This window comes from Lepisosteus platostomus, chromosome 6 (genome assembly GCF_059453375.1).
Source record: "Lepisosteus platostomus isolate fLepPlt1 chromosome 6, fLepPlt1.hap1, whole genome shotgun sequence".
Taxonomy (NCBI): domain Eukaryota; kingdom Metazoa; phylum Chordata; class Actinopteri; order Semionotiformes; family Lepisosteidae; genus Lepisosteus; species Lepisosteus platostomus.
Window position 1 is genome coordinate 57,940,088 of NC_142616.1, and position 16,587 is coordinate 57,956,674.

At 36.8% G+C, this 16,587-nt stretch overlaps 1 protein-coding gene across 5 annotated transcripts in view; it reads right to left on the minus strand.

The window, feature by feature from the left end:
• The window catches only part of slmapa (sarcolemma associated protein a), a 70,613-nt gene that overhangs the window by 18,726 nt on the left and 35,300 nt on the right, over positions 1 to 16,587 (minus strand). For 3 of the 5 annotated variants that reach the window (XM_088636585.1, XM_088636587.1, XM_088636589.1), the window contains exons 8-17: positions 15,344 to 15,484; positions 14,568 to 14,705; positions 14,021 to 14,189; positions 13,422 to 13,472; positions 9,812 to 9,874; positions 5,240 to 5,299; positions 4,600 to 4,674; positions 4,054 to 4,113; positions 1,457 to 1,537; positions 1,024 to 1,083 (exon numbers count right to left, since the gene is read on the minus strand). In XM_088636585.1, coding sequence (XP_088492711.1) covers positions 1,024 to 1,083; positions 1,457 to 1,537; positions 4,054 to 4,113; positions 4,600 to 4,674; positions 5,240 to 5,299; positions 9,812 to 9,874; positions 13,422 to 13,472; positions 14,021 to 14,189; positions 14,568 to 14,705; positions 15,344 to 15,484 — 898 coding nt within the window. The remainder of the gene's footprint in view (positions 1 to 1,023; positions 1,084 to 1,456; positions 1,538 to 4,053; positions 4,114 to 4,599; positions 4,675 to 5,239; positions 5,300 to 9,811; positions 9,875 to 13,421; positions 13,473 to 14,020; positions 14,190 to 14,567; positions 14,706 to 15,343; positions 15,485 to 16,587) is intronic. The other 2 variants (XM_088636588.1, XM_088636590.1) reach the window with 1 other exon arrangement.

The following is a 16,587-nucleotide window of genomic DNA, read 5'->3' on the forward strand; positions in this document are numbered from 1 at the left end:
ATAGTAGATACAATTATGTAAATTACAAGAAAAGACAGGTAATTTTGGATAATTCGGTTGAAATGTTTTTCCAGACGAAGACTAATCAGCAGCTTAAAGTTAAGATGTTACAACTAAAATAGCTTTCTACTCTCATTGATGTCTACAGAATGGCTTTTACTGATCGACGCAAAGGCTAGAGTCAGTAATGCAGTTTAAAACGGGGCTCACCAAGAGAACAAATGTCAGTCTGTTTGAAAAAGTATTCCCATGAACATTAAAAAAGCTTCACATCTATTTGTCAATTGAAGTAGTTAAGGTTTACTATTTTATTTTTTAACATTGAGTTACTGGTGTTGTGCTTGTGAAATATTTGCATGGGGTATAGGCTGCAAAATGTATTATAGAGGTGTAATTTATGTTAAAAAATCTACCTGAAAAGAGAAATGAATTATTAAAAGAGAAAAAACACTTTGCCATAATTTCCGACGACTTAGTGTCCAGGATACATAGCTTTCCTGTTGAGTGCTTCAATCAATTTCCCTCACTAATTGCTCCTTAATTGCTTCAAATTCAACAAATATGCTCAGTGAACCCAAAATAACAAACAAGATATGAACATCAGCTCTGTCCTACTTTCTACATCACTAACACAAGCAACCACCACTGTAATGTAATACAAACGCACACAGTTTGCACCAACAGATCAGCTGAACTGGCAAGTGAAAATCCGATAGTCACAGTAACTAGAAATTCCTTCTGATTCCTGTGTAAATTCAAGTACATCCCAGAGAACTCTTCTCTAACACAATACCATATATAGTCATGACAGAACTCGCAGCTCATGTCCACACCCCACCTCAGCATTCCCTGAAACCCTGCTTCCCTTTTTACTAGATTACATTTTACACTGTAAAAATACATTAGGATTTCAGATTATTTAGTTATTTATTTATTCTACATAACATTCATTAAGTCATAAGAAGAATTAACAGGTGCTTAACAGGATTTTTGTCATTCTGAATGTCAAAATGTTCACATTACCTTTTAATAAAGTAACCTTAGGCACAGGCTCGTTTAGGTCTTGCTCATCCATTTGCCCGTCTGCAAAAGAAAAAAGAAGGTTCAAAAGAACTGGTTTCGGAAGGCAAAAAAATCAGATTTAGCAAGGATGAAAAGTCAGTTTTCATGCGACAAACCCTATATACATCAGCCTTTTCTATACCTTAAACCACTCAAAAAATAAAAACAAATACAAATTTCTATTTAGAAACATCCACTTTGATCATAACAAAAGTGAAACTAGTGTATGCTGATTTTACTCTTGTAAAGACGCATTTTCAGGTTAATTGTGTGGTCATCACACACAGTAATATGTTGCTGCAACCAAAAGCAATTATGTATATTGGCTGGAATTATAATGTGATAGCATCAAATATTCAAAATTGTCTATAAGAAGTCAGATTAAAAGCTTTACCTGTAGTGTCGTCACTGCTTTTATCCTTGCTGGGGCTGAGTGTGTCTGACATGTCCGATTCTTTTGCATCTATTTGATTTTCTGGGGGGAGATAGAAGACACCATTTTCAAGGGGTAGCTGAAAGTGAAACCTGATAACATTTGTCAAGCTATTTGGCTCAGAATTACTGCACTGGCTATAAATTACTTTCCAAGGCAAATTGGAGGTTTAGGAATGCCTATTTTAAAATGCTGCTCAGTAGACTGGGATTCATTTATTGTTTTGTAGTACTGTAACAAATGGTTTCTCCCTACTTGTTCCAGGTCCAGCGCTCCTATTCACCACACATGGTCACATATCCGATTTGAACTTCCAAATGGGAATACAGCTGCATGCTAAAATAGTCCAGGCTTTTGTTCAGGGCGCTCAGCGGTTTCGCTGCCAGTTGGAAACTGATGTAAAAACGACTTGTTCATAAAGCTAACAATACCAGAACATAAAAAGAGCTACGCTTCAAGAAAGACTGCAGTCACTGCCAAACACTACACAGGACTCTGCTGTAACCAGACTGAATATCTAACCACTCGGCCAAACTGAAATGACTTCACAGGGAAGCACCTGTTCTTATCCTAACCGCAGTGATAAGATTTTTGTTTCCCCATGCATCTGTACTTTTCCAATTCCCAGTTTTAAGAAAATACTATTTAAGAGAAGAAAATTGTACAATACAGCAGGAAAAAAGCTTTCACACCATGTGTGAAACTGAAGAATATAAAATGCCATTACAGATATAAAAAACACTTTGAAGATTGCCAGGCCAATTTTATCTCCCCACAAACCTACAATACGATCTATCGCAGACTTCAAGAAACAGGGCACCTTGTAAATAGATTAAATCAATTAATGTTTACGCAACTCTTTAAGGTCCTATCATGTGCTGCACTGACACGGATCGTGTCAAACTTATATCGCATAATTTTACTGGTCGCCATGTTCTCTTTTTTTGCAATGGAAAAAACCACCCGAGCACCTTGGGATTTTGAACAACTGTCACATAACGTCACTGGTGAATGACCGTTGACAAACTCCTGCAAAATTCCATTAATCCCATCTCCATTAATCTGCTCCTTTAATCCCAGATGGATTAGCAAAACAGGAGCAGATGCCTCAGCAGCAGCAACAACTGCCTTCTGCTCTGTGAAACCAGGCCATCCTATACTATACATCTGTAGATGACCCCTAACTAAAGTACACACAAGTAATAACTGCAGTGTCTGAGGATATCATATTCATTAGTTATATATTCCACTGAAAAAAATTTAGGAGGTCCGATTTTTTAAGTACAAAAATAAGATCTAAATACATTTTTTAAAACACTAACGCCATGGTTCAAAATACTAGGACACCGCAACACACTTGATTCAAAAAGCCATTATTAAAGTAGTGTTCACACAAACAAGAACAATAGCATATGTCTAAAAATATGCTTTACACAGACTGGGGGCAAAGGTATATGAAAATGCGATGTCTGCTGTGTAACATAGGTAACATATCTAGTTTAGATGAACTTGTTTAACAGCGGTCTAAGACTTATACTGCAGTTTTCAGCCACTACTGTGAAGAACCCAGTGGTGCCCAGAACCAAAGATTTTTTTAACCTAAGTTCTAACAGTACTACTTTAAATATTTAGCAGTGCTATATATTGTATAGAAAAGGGTAAAACCTCTCGGCCTAGAAATGAGTGCTTCTACATCATGCAAGACAAAACCATTCAGAAGGACCCAAGCAGAACTTCCCATAATGCCCTCTTCCCCTATACTACCATGGCCAGAATGACACTGCTTGAGACCAAGGTAATGGAAAAGGGTTAAGGCTAGTTTCACTTTTGGGCTTTTCTTCTTGGGACTAAAATGTGCCACAATACAACTGTATATGTTATTTTCATGGGGGACTAAACTTTTCCACCATAAGAAAACTTTGAGATTGAAGTTGCCAACACCTTACATTTTTGCAAAAATTGCTTAAATTGACCTTCCGGCTTTTCATTATATCCCCTACTCTAAGGCATATTTTCTATGGTAAAAGTTATAGATTAGCTATCCCTCTCAGCCCTCCTAGATCAACAGTAACACTTATCATAGGGTCTATGCATCAACCTGCCAATCCAGTTATTTAGAATAACTAAAAATGTCTGATCCTCCATCTCATTAATGTGTTCTGCTTTAAAGATGCAATTGAACATTAGAACTTAATTCATAAATATGAATATACTACTGTTTTTATTAAGTAATTAGATCTAAGTCACAATGCTGACTCAATTGAAAAACCTCTATGGTCACTGGCAACATTTTTGCAGGAACTGCTGCAGGCGCCTGGAATGAGATACCCCAGCCATGTTGTTGAGGACACCCTGGATTCCTTTCTGAAATATTTATCTAATATCAGAAAGATCCTTAGAACAATTAGCTAGACTAACCAATTAAGCAAACAAGATGGGCCCATCTCATGTTGGTAAACTTAATATTCCACTCCAAACCTCCCACATCAACAATATTGTTTTTCAGTAAAATATAAAACATGCAGTGAACAAGCAGTGTAGTGAACATGAAAACAAACCTTTTAAAAGCTTATTTTCTTCCATAACTTTCAGTAGATGCCCATCATCTATAAGTTTGGCTGTTGAAAGAAACAAGTTAATTATACTTTAACTGAAAAGGAGATTCTTCATTCAAGCCAACCAACACACACAAAATGCATTCGTTCTCACATTTTCTTGGACAGTTTTTCTGCTGTGCTGATGGAAAACCTACTTAAACATACTGTTGCTTTTATTTTCTAAATGCTAATATGCAGGCCTTGAATGGAACACTGTCAGAGAGAAAGGCAGGAAGAGAGTGGGTTATAAATATATTTGGCCCAAAAGGCATGAACGAGGTCAACGCAATTAACTAATTTCCTGTAAAACCAACAGGGAGACTTATTACTTTGAGCAGAACATTTATAATAAGGCTGAACCAAAAGAAGAATTCTGGCTAAAAATAACACAGGACCTAAAATGCTTACTAAGTCATCTAAAAAACACATTTCCAAGTTTCCACTAATGGAATGCTTGCAGAGTTCTTACCATTCATGGTCCTCACTTTTAAACTAATCTTATCTTACCTTTGATTCTTTCTGGGCTGCTTAAATTATTTTCTTCTGTAGTCTGGTTATTTTGTAGATGAGCATCAATGACTTCTATATGCAAGCAGAAAAAGGTTTAATATTAAAACCCATCCAGACAATAACTAGATATCCGTAAACAGTAGCACATTTAAGCAGTGGACAACTAAAACAAAAATTCCAGAGTTCAGGAAATTTGTTTAACGAAATCAAGATACATTTCACTGAAGTTGCTTTAACATTGCTTTCTTAACAATCATGGTAAAGAATGGATCTGAATCTGATGTTTTAATCAAAGACAGTTATTTACCGCACTGAAGGCTAATCTTAAACTTAAGGTATTCTAGACAAATTAGTGTAAGGGTTTTTCAAATCAAATAAGGTTTTGTACATAAAAAAGCAAGTGTGCTGCTCCATACACATTGCAACATGTCACATTATTTGAACTGGGACCCAGTCATATTTCATAGATTCCTTAACTAATAGGAGTCATAAATAGCAGCTGTAGAAGAAGGCAGAATTCAAAATCCAATTATAGAAAGAGTACCCCCCTGTTTCTCTGACATTGCTGTATAGCATATCTAGAATGCTGTCTTAGCCAAATTGATGTTAAGAAAGGGATCCAAGGAGATCAACTTACCTTCAAAGTTGGCTATCTTGTTATGTGAAGAATCAACTGGGCCTTTCAACTGCTTTACAGCTGTGGGAAATAAAGAATGCAATTGGACAACTATCTAAGGTCAATACTCCTTTATATTTTCTCTAATTTATTTGCAATGTTTGCTCCCCTGCCTCCAAACATAAGAAAGGAAACTGAAAAACAGCTCAAAAATAGAAATTCGATTACTTTAAGTGAAATGTTTTCTAAATTCACACTGCATTTCTAATGACATACTGGCACAAATCTACTTTGGAAGGCAGAGGTTTATATTTACTTTTTTAAATATCACAATATCAGGGTCTATGTGAAATGTATTCAATTCAATATTAAATAAGCAACTTTTAATGTGAAGTTGTTGTAAAATCTATATTCCTTGTTCTCTAATCTTTCTTTTATATGTTACTTTTGATCACCAGTTTTTCTGGTGGTACTAGCTATGTCTTGCACATTACACCTTTTTTACAAGTAATCCTCATTGTCAAGACAAAGAAAAGGATACAAAGAGGAGTCAGCATCCCATAAGCATATCATTTTTGAATCAGCAGATAAAGAAAGGAGGTTTGCATAGTGATCTACAGAAAGCCAGTTTGCTGTTTATCTAAACACAATAAAAGGGCAATAACAAAGAAGAGCAAATGTCACAATAATCAGAAAAGAAGAACCATTAATTGGTGGTGTTGTCTCTACCACAGGATTGGAAGACCTGTGGAGATTCTGGAAAATATTCTGTTAACAAATAAAAGATATATATTCGAACATTAATTTTAAACCACATTATGCTTAAAAAAAATCCAGTTTCATGACTGGCCATGCAAAGGCACGGTTACTGATGCTTTCTATTATTGAAGATAGTCTATATGTGCTCATTGGTATGCCGGTCAAAAAAACGAACAGATTCTACAGCAGGAAAAGGCTGCATTCTTGTAGACCACTATTGTGGTCCTTAAAACAATGTGTAGCATGTTATTTCCCTGGAAACTGGAAAGGCTGTGAATGATACCAAGCTCCCTGAATATTTGCCACCTTCCCAGAATAGAAATAGCACAAAGACTTGATTTGATTGTGAAAAGGACATGGATAAAGAACAGTATGGAAGATGAAACTAAATCTACAGGTAACCCTATATTCTCTATCCCTAACAACCCCCCCAAAAAAACAACTGACTTCAGTGTTGCCTGAAACTGCTTTGACAAGGTGTATACCTTAACACCACAGATACAACCAAATATTGTCTACAAAGCGCACACAAAGCTCTTACTGCACGTGGGACAACCGTTTTCTCTGTCCTTTATTTATTAATGGTCTTAGCCAAATCCAGTTCCACACCCAGGACACATCTGTATGACTTCTAGTGGTCCAAAAAAGCTGATGTGATGGGATGCTGGCACCCATTTGTTCTTCGATTACGTGGTCCTTTATGATTAACCCATTACCAATCCTACCAACTTAAGATACCTTCACTGTGTACTACTAAAAAGATGATTTCAGGAGCAAAAGCGGTGAGAACAAACCAAATGCTGAGTTTAGGCAACAAATGGCACACATGCCATCATTGAAATCTTAACAGCATGTGCAAGAAAAGTCTCATATTCCACAAGAAATTAAGCTAAAAAATGATAAAAACTATGCTACAACGTGTTACTGAGCGAAAGCTCTTTGGCGAAGAAAACTACAACTTGGTTTATTTACTACATCACTTTTTAGCAGTATTAAGAGTATTGTTTTCACCGTCAAGCTCACGATCCATGCAGTAACATTTTTCACACTTCAGTGTAAAGTCAAACATATTGGACAAAATGGTAGTTGCAAAGAAAAAGTTAGATGTTCGCTCATTTCAACCATTTTGGAGATTTGAATGTAGATTTGTTCAATATAAAGACCATGCTGTTTTTGCTCTCTGTGCGTAGATATTAATGACATACTGTGACTAGCAATTCTTGCAAGATACTGAGATTCAGATAGAATTCGAGAGGACCTGCGCTGCCTAAAACTCATGCATGGCACATCTAAAGGGGAAAATATAGCTAAGACATTTGTTAATCTTTGAGGAAAGAGGGACTGACGTCAAGAAAATATTTTCTGTCACGACGGATGGGGCCCCTGCCTCCATCAGAATACAGAGGGGCTTCGTAAAGATCACTGCCGATCACATTGGTCACCCCACAGTACATTTTAACTATTATTTAACAGGAAAATCTTTGAGCCAAGATTTTAAAATACGAGTTAATAATGTGATGACTGCAGTGGTGAACAAAGTGGATTTTTTTGGTTGCTCAATTTGCCTTGACACAGCCAGTTTCAAACTCTGCCATGAGAACTCAGCAAGGGACAGCAAGGGCAAGGATCAAACCAAACTATTCATTTACTCATTTTTGTTTTATTATATTTAAATATTCATGTATAAGTCAAATTGTAAGTGGTGCTATTATTGACATTAAAAAAGTATCCAGGCACGCAAATCTGTAAGACAAGCTAACTCACGGCATGTCCCTTCTGAAAGGTTGCCAACCTCTTACCCCAGACTAATGGATGGAAGTGTAGCTCTTACACATCTTGTCCAATTTTTCAAACATACAATTACATTACTGTTCACTCCAATTTAAGGGAAGCAATGGACATTTTATGCTGTACAGTGAAGACAAAGCAAACTACCCTTGTTTTTTGGGGGGTAAATTATGTGCATCTAAATTCTTTGCAGTAAAAGTCTTTAACCTTCCTAGTCATTTCAGGCTTTTTAACAGGGCAAATACTTAGGCATGACCTTTGTGTTTAAATATAGAATTAAATCACAGTAGACAGACTAATTTCCACCAAATGTACATTGGGGCTGACAGCTCTGTGGAGTTTGATCACTAACTCTGTGCCTTACAGAATTGGCTAAGACACTTCCACTAGATGAGTCTTAACAGTTTTAAATACAATTTGCCATTTAAGAAGTAGTTCTCTTTTTTTCTACAGTGGCAGATCAAAAATATATGTGCCAACCTTCTGAACCTTGAACAAGGCATACAGACTGTTAATATTACGAATATGTTCCTTATTAAGTTATATTTATTATCTCTATAATCTCTCTAAAGTAATCTATGTTTAGGCTTTTACTTGAGCTTCAGCTGCCCTGTAACGTGATGTCATGTCATGCAAAAAATTCATTCCTGTGCCATTTTATAATCCTTTTCTACTCAAAGGGCTCCAAATGCTTCAAAGAATTAAGTGTATTTTTCCATAGTGAATGGAAACAAATGTTAGTTCACTCATTTGTGCTTTAGGTGGCACTGGCCTCTGAAAGCTAATTAATCCCAAAGATGCAGTCAGTACAAAATGCTGGCCGGATCCCTGTTTACTTTGAAATGGATCCTGATCTTTCTGTAGGGGATTTTGAGGTAGTAACGCAAGGTACAGTACATGCAAGGTCAAAACTCAAAGTGTGAAAGGTTTAGGAGAAAAAAGGTACCAGGGTAAAAAGTATGGAGTTTGAATAGAAAAAAGACAAAGAGGTGTTGTCATGTTGTCATCTAATTACCCTTGTATCAGTTGTGAGAAAGCAGTTTTACTTGTCACTTTTATTATCGCCACCTGCTGTAAGGAAAAATGGCAGCCCCTATCCTCAGCTTAGTCAAATTTGTTTTCCACTTTGTTCCCTTTTTGTAAATTCCACTCTAAAATAGTACAACATAAAAAAAATAGTTTGCATATGCATCTTCCATTATGTTGGGGGTTTTTACTGCTGTATATCAGTTTCTGCTTGAATTTGCCATTTTAAGAATACATGTGATTAGTAATTGCTTCTGATAGTTGACTCAAGAGTAAATATTAGATTTTACAGCACTAACAAGAACATTCCAGTGTATTTTTCAGTACTGTGAAGAGTACTTTAATTTCTTCTTCATACTTCTTGGCTATCACAGCCAACAAACAGATCAACTACCACTGCAAAATGTCTGCTCTTACATTAAATTTAAGTTCAGCTTCAATGATGGGTAGGACTGTGGGCTTTAAAATTTCAGACTTCTGTACATCCCTTTCAAGGTGTAGCTGACAAAGCATAGTTTCATCCTTATTCCATAACATGACCTCAAATTCTCAACTCTTTAAAAGTGCAAAACAAATAGGAGTTTTTTACATATTACCTAATTATTGCTCACCAATACTACAGACAAAAACTGTTATAATGAGTCTTACCCATCATAGATAGCAATAACTACTGTTAAGGAGGAGAGTTAAATGGAAAAAGACCTGACCAACAGTGAGTTCTTATATATGCCTTGAGTAAAAAGGATTTTCACATTTTTAAACAAAACTAGACAGCATTTATAAGCCTAATCTTTCCAGTTTGCAAATTATAACACTGGCCAATCAGAGATAAAAATTATACTTGCATAAAAGCATGAGCCTTCATTTGGAGTCCCAGCTGCATATAGCCTTACAGATGCAAGGCATTTATATTTAGGCAGGAAGTATATTAACAATTGCCCCTTTACAATCCTCTCCTCATTAATTACAGTTGAATCAGAGCAACTAGAAAAGGCAGTGTAAAGAATACTGTGTACTCACGCTGGCACTCAATGAACTGTTGGATAAAAGTGCAGTCCCCTCCACTCTTTATAAGAAAGTGGTCTAATAAAGAAAGAAAAACCTTCCATTATATATTAACATTAACATTAATCTCTCACAAAATCGAAGTTCAAAATGTACTGTAAAAATGAATAAGCCAAACCTACAGCAAACATTTAATGCAACCAGACAAAGATGTACAGGCTAGACTGAGAAACAGACATGACAACCTGTTGCCTGGCATTTAAAAATGTCCATTAAAAAGGCTCTTTTGGTATACTTCTACGCTGCTTATTAGTATAGAAAATTCAAAACTGAATTATTAAAATATATTCTGATTGCTCGAATATTCTTGTCTCCAATTAATTAATGCTCTATAACTCACTGCCCGCAATATAACTTAGGTTGTTATAACTATAACAAATACTAACATATCATGCACTTATGTACCTACAAAAAAAGTGCCTATCATTTTCTTACAAGTATTTTTAAAGAAAACATTGTAAAATAGAGTTCTGAAGAAAATATGCTCTGGCTTTTAACTCCTTATTTTTATACAACATAATATTATTATACAAAATTATTATGATTGCTTAGTTAACTACAGAATGATCTGTACTTTTCTCTCCTATAACCTTGGTTGCATGGCTTTAGAGTGTCTGCAATTCTGTGATTCTGGCCTGAGACACTTGGGGACACATAGTTGCAATGATTTTAATTAAAGAATTAATGTGCTGAAAGGCAGTGGTGAAGGGAATGTACCTGAACAATGATTTGCTGATAAATGCTACTGGAATAAAGTAGTCTGTATTCACTGGGCGCTGTGCAGGCTTTTGACACTACAGTCTTGTAAGTAATCAGGTGACTCATTTAACAGATGTGAAAAGGCAACAAAAGGGGAGAGATGCCAGGTGATCCATTATCTAGGTCACTGACACAGATGTTGCCGTAACTATGCTATTTCTCTGATTAAGTGAAACAAATGTTTTTGTTCTACAGGAAATTGCTTGTGCCTTCATGGGTACAGCTGTGCATAAAACGGAAGACACAGGCTGAGGAATATCTGTTAGATCTACCTCCGCCAGCTTGGCTCTCACTTATAGCGATAGGTCTTTAAGCAGGTAAGACTGTGTGGGCATAATCTGAGACAATACATAGTAATAGGTGTAAAATGCAACTATTTGACTCAAAGGCACAATAACATAACTCTGCTAAAAAAAGCTTCCATTAATCCTAATGTATTGTAAATAACAGGCTTTATCAATGGTTATCTAATATTTAAAAATGTACAGTAAATATAAAATATGGTATTGAAATAACACATTACTATGCATATTTATGTTCATGTAAAAGAGGACAATCTAAATGTAGCACCATCCTAAATTACATATTACCTGCCTATTTGTCACATTAAATCAAACTCCAGTGTGAGGAATTCTCCAGTAATTCCAAGATTTTTAAAACTGGTCTGAAGGGCTACTATACAAGGCCAGGACTTTTAGCAGATGACAGTTAAGCAGTTTACACAATGCAAAGCATTAGTGCCAGTAAAATGCTCTTACATCTCAATCATCTTAACACACTCTCATAAAGCACATATCATGTATACTAACTACATTTCAGTGTTTTGGTAACCCATGGATAATATGAAGGATTAGGGTTTTTATATTTTTAGCTCAACATTTTCATTTGTATTTTATGCTGCCCATTTTTCGTGAGTGCACTGCACTGCATATCTTCTAGCCATGAGACACATAAAACATGAAATTCTCAGCACCTCTGCATTTAGGGGAAGCAAGATGATGCACACCTGAGCAAGTTCCCCAAAAAATATCCTGTCTCTAACAGATGAGTTGAAGGGATTCCTACAGAATAATGGTATCTACTTATCTATTTGCAAAAGTAACAAGATGAAATGTATTTATATCCCATTCTCAAAGTTTCTAACAGATTCATCAGAGTTGATAAACTTTAAAGTTAGTGCATTAGACAACCTCAGACTTCAATCGTCATGAACAATTAAATTGATAGATCTGACAAAAATCTTCAGGCTCATTCACAAGGGGATCTTTGCACTTCAAATTCTTGAGCATGTGTGTCTGTATGTGGTGATGTTTACATGTTCTGGAGGCATGCAAACAAGTCGACAGAACATAGAAATAAAGCCTACAACCTATTACCAACATCCCTTGATATAATGAAAGAGATCACAAGCATCTATAATAATATAAAGTCAGACAAGGTAATGGGATGTTTGTGTCTGTATACAATAAATCAAATTTGCATAAGGCACTAATATAGGTTTGGGAACAGTGTGTTAAAATGTACAAAAAAAGATTTACAATGCTTCATATCACAAATGCAATATAATTGAACTGTTGGACTTTCAGTACTCAATCATTACTGGTTAGAGCAATTGCTGGGCTAAACTGCTGACCTCACAATATGTTTTAATATTATTAAACCAAGAGTCAGTATTTCCACAGCTGTCCTTGGAGCTAATTTATAACCAGTGAATTAGGCACACAAAGCTATTCCATAAATCTTTCAAGTTACTCTTTGAGCATTTAACAATTTATCCTGAACTTCAAATAAAATCTTACTGTACCAATGTTATTTGTTTCAATGGTAAAAACTACTTCCTGTTTAAATACTAGTAGAAAAATCTGATACAAGCAGGTTTTAGAACTCAAAATGTATAGAATGCCACAATGATAAAACACTAAATCTGTACATTTCAACTAATTCTGCTACTTACTAAACCAAAAATCTGACAAATGCCTTAAGGGTCTGTATTCAAACCTTACACATTAAACCTTGGTATTCAGTTAATATTTCCTTTTAAGTAAAAAAAAGGATGTTTGGAACTCTTTATGAATGCAGCCTCAAGCTTTCCTGAACAAAAAAAAGATTTTTCTTAACAGTAGCAAAAATGAATCAGAATGTTGCTTTACTTCTATGTAGAACTAGGGCTCCCTTGAAATGACTGTGTACTTTCTTAAGCCCAGTACCTATGGCTGAAAACCTCGATTAGAATCCACCTCTAAGAATCACCATCCAGAAAAAAAGAATCCAACTTACAAACCTATAGAATACCTATATACTGCCTTACCCACTTGGCTTTATTACCTGTTAAAGTTTGCCGACTCAAACTATTAATCAGAATGCAATATTATTGCTAGGGGGAGAAGACATTTGCAAGGCATTGCAGCTATACTGTACATGCATGTGCAGCTCTATGACATTTTAAGTATTATTAAAAAATTCTTAACCCCACAATTCCCTAGCATATAAAACAATGTATTTTAGGAAGACTATTCTAGTATGTCAGGTTCAAAGAGATTACAAGCCAAAGATAGAGATGATTAAAACTCCACTTTAGTTATTAAATATTCAACACAAGCTGGTCTGATTTAGTTCCATCTACACACAATGACAAACATCTAACTATCTCAGGAAAACAGAATAAAATTTAGCAATGAAGCAAGACTGTGGACAAAGACAATGCAGAAAAGCACATAAATTAAGTTGCCATGCAAAATTAGTATTTGGAAGGTGATGTGGTAAGAAAACAAATTCTAAGTGGCATTTTCATAGTACCCAGACTCACCTAAACTGTTGTTTTCCTTTATGCTTTTCTCTTGAAGTTGCTCTAATCGTACTGTAAACAACAAAAAACAGTTTGACTCAGCTGCAATGTATTTAAAGCTTGAAAACCATGACAAATGCTTAGGCGTAAATGACATTTTCTGAAGTTATTTTTTTTGGACATACGTCACTCTGCAAAGAACAAGCCCGAGATCTGTGAAGGTTTATGAGTTGTAATCTGGGTTGTGGGAATACCGTACAAGCTACCCAGTCAACACCCTGGTTTATTTAAAAAAAACTGCGTGATAATCAATTAACTACTGAAATGGCCTCCTCTTGTTCGTACCCTTTCTTATATTTTTTATCTTTGGACTCCAGTGCATATATTGATGCTTTAATTACTTTTCGAGATTGCAGGGCCACATTCAGATTAGAGCTGGGTCAATTTAGAAAACGGGAATAGTAGATTGCGAAAGATAAAGACGGATTATATATTAACTACCAGAAGAAAAAAAAACTTTAAAACCACCCGTTTCCAGCAAGTTTCTCCTCTCTCTAATTCTAAAACGCGCACATGCTACCCAGCTGCTCCGTTTGCCTCAAGGTTTGTGCCCAAGTTACCTTGCAGAGCAGTGAGCCGCTCGTTGGTGAAGTCGTTGTCTGCCTGCAAGGCCTCGATCCTGGCCTGCAGAGCCTGCTCCTTCTCCTCCATCTCGTCGATCCTGTGCTGCAGCTCTTTCTTCTCGCTCAGCCCCTTCTGCTGGATCTCCTCCTGCCGCCCCTCAGCCAGCTGCTCAGACACAGCCAGGGTCAGATGCGCTCCCGCCACACCACATCAGCACATGAAGGCTAACACTGACTTCCTAATCCCACAACTCCTGTGTAATCAAGGGCTGCAAGGGCACATCCCCTTCGTCACTCTTCCAATAGAATTTCGGAAAGAGTTTGTTGATAATCCCAGCCGAGATTCGGTCCCCAGCTCGGGTCCCAGCCGAGATCTGGTCCCCAGGTCTTCGAAGCAGACCTTGCTGTTCATATGTTCATCATATTGCAAATACTTCATCTTATCTGTCTCACAAACCTACTTGCCTGCATCCATTTTCAATTTCTCACACCAGTTGCCTAACTGTCTGCGATTAATCGGAGTGCCCTCCACATGTGCACGTACCTTTAACTTGTCAGTAAGGTCTTTGATTTCATTAACAGCGCCGTTGTATTTGTTAGCCAGCTCCCTTAACTCTTCCTGTGTGCGTTCATTCATCTCCTTCAGGTGTGTACACTCATCTTCAGTGTTACTGAGACTCCGCTGAAACACAAAGTGGCAAATTACAACTCTCCTTTTACTTTACTGCATACTTGATTTAGTAGTACTTATACTTTACTATGAATATTTAATAGAACAGCACTATAAATCACGCACCATTGAAATCTGATCTTCAATATTTACTGTTAAAAGAATGACTCATTATGACCGTCTACAATACTTTTCCAATTGCTGTGACAGAAAACCCTTCACTTGGATTAAATTTGGATCAAGCAGGTCATATATGGAAAGCTAATAAAAAAACTGCTTTCATATGCACAGTACAAAATAAAAATCCTTACTATAACTGGTAGGTGGGGAATGCATCACTCTAAACTAATTCATCACATTTTACAAATCCCTCTCAAAAAGCAAAATACACAGATAAGGAAATCCAGGAACACTTTTTGTCGAAGTTTGAGAGTAATTTTGCCTACATTTGCTAAGAGGTCTTATACCTGAAACTCACTTCTTTATTCTGTGCCATTGATGCATTAAAAAAAAAAAACAATTTTCAACCATAAAATGGACTTTACCACAAGAGGTGTCGTTCTTTAGATACCAAGAAAAAAATGTAGTAACAGGTTTCATGTTCTGCAGTGCGAAAGTAAGCAGTGATAGCTGGTACAGGTCATACTAACCTCCACTTCAGACAGCTTCCTGACCACCTCGATTTTCTCCTGAAGAACCCGCCTCAGGGACTCTTTGGCTGTTGTCTCATAGTTGTGTTTGTCCTCCTGTAAGGCTACCAGCTCCTTCCGGATGCCATCTTCTGTTTGGTTCTGGGAGCACAAAGTGAAACCACTTTCAAGTGGAAACTCAGCAAAGGTGTCTCAGGACCGGCTTTAATTAATTAATTGCTTACACTTATATAGCGCTTTTCCACTCAAAGCGCTTTACAGGTAATGGGGATTCCCCTCCACCGCCACCAATGTGCAGCATCCACCTGAATGATGCAACAGCAGCCATAGTGCGCCAGAACGCTCACCACACATCAGCTCTCAGTGGGGAGGAGAGCAGAGTAATGAAGCCAATTCATAGATGGGGATTATTAGGAGGCCATGATTGGTAAGGGCCAATGGGAAATTTGGCCAGAACACCGGGGTTACACCCCTACTCTTTTCGAGAAATGACCACAGAGAGTCAGGACCTCAGTTTTATGTCTCATCCGAAGGACGGCGCCTGTTTAGAGTATAGTCACTATACTGGGGCATTAGGACCCACATGGACCGCAGGGTGAGCGCCCCCTGCTGGCCCAACTAACAGCTCTTCCAGCAGCAACCTCAGTTTTTCCTAGGAGGTCTCCCATCCAGGTACTGACCAGGCTCACACCTGCTTAGCTTCAGTAGGTTGCCAGTTGTGCGTTGCAGGGCGATATATCTGCTGGCAACACTGGCTTTTAAACAATCTTACTTCGACATGGCTAACGACACTTCATACAAAGAGCAGTAGAGGCCTGAATCTCAGTAACTCGTTTCTAATGGAAACTCTGGGAATCTGATAATGCTAAATAATAATTCAAACATACGTGATAGCTATGCTATCTTCTAATTTTCAGCAAACCAAGACTGAGTGTGCTTGGATGAAAGACTAACCAAAGAACAAATCAAATATTTTCAAACTGTAAATATGGGAAATCAATAGTTTCAGGATGTTTTTTTTCTAAATACTGAGCTATCTGAACAGATGTTCTAAAATCAAATCCCCCATACCTAGCAATTGTCACCTCATGTTTGTACTGAATAAAGATAAAATACTGTGAAAACATCTGTCATTGTCTTGTTTATCGCATATACTATGTACCACAATAAAGAAAAAAAGATTAAAAAACATCAGTGTTAAAGCACATTCAGATCAATCTTACCATTTTACATGTTAAGCATTA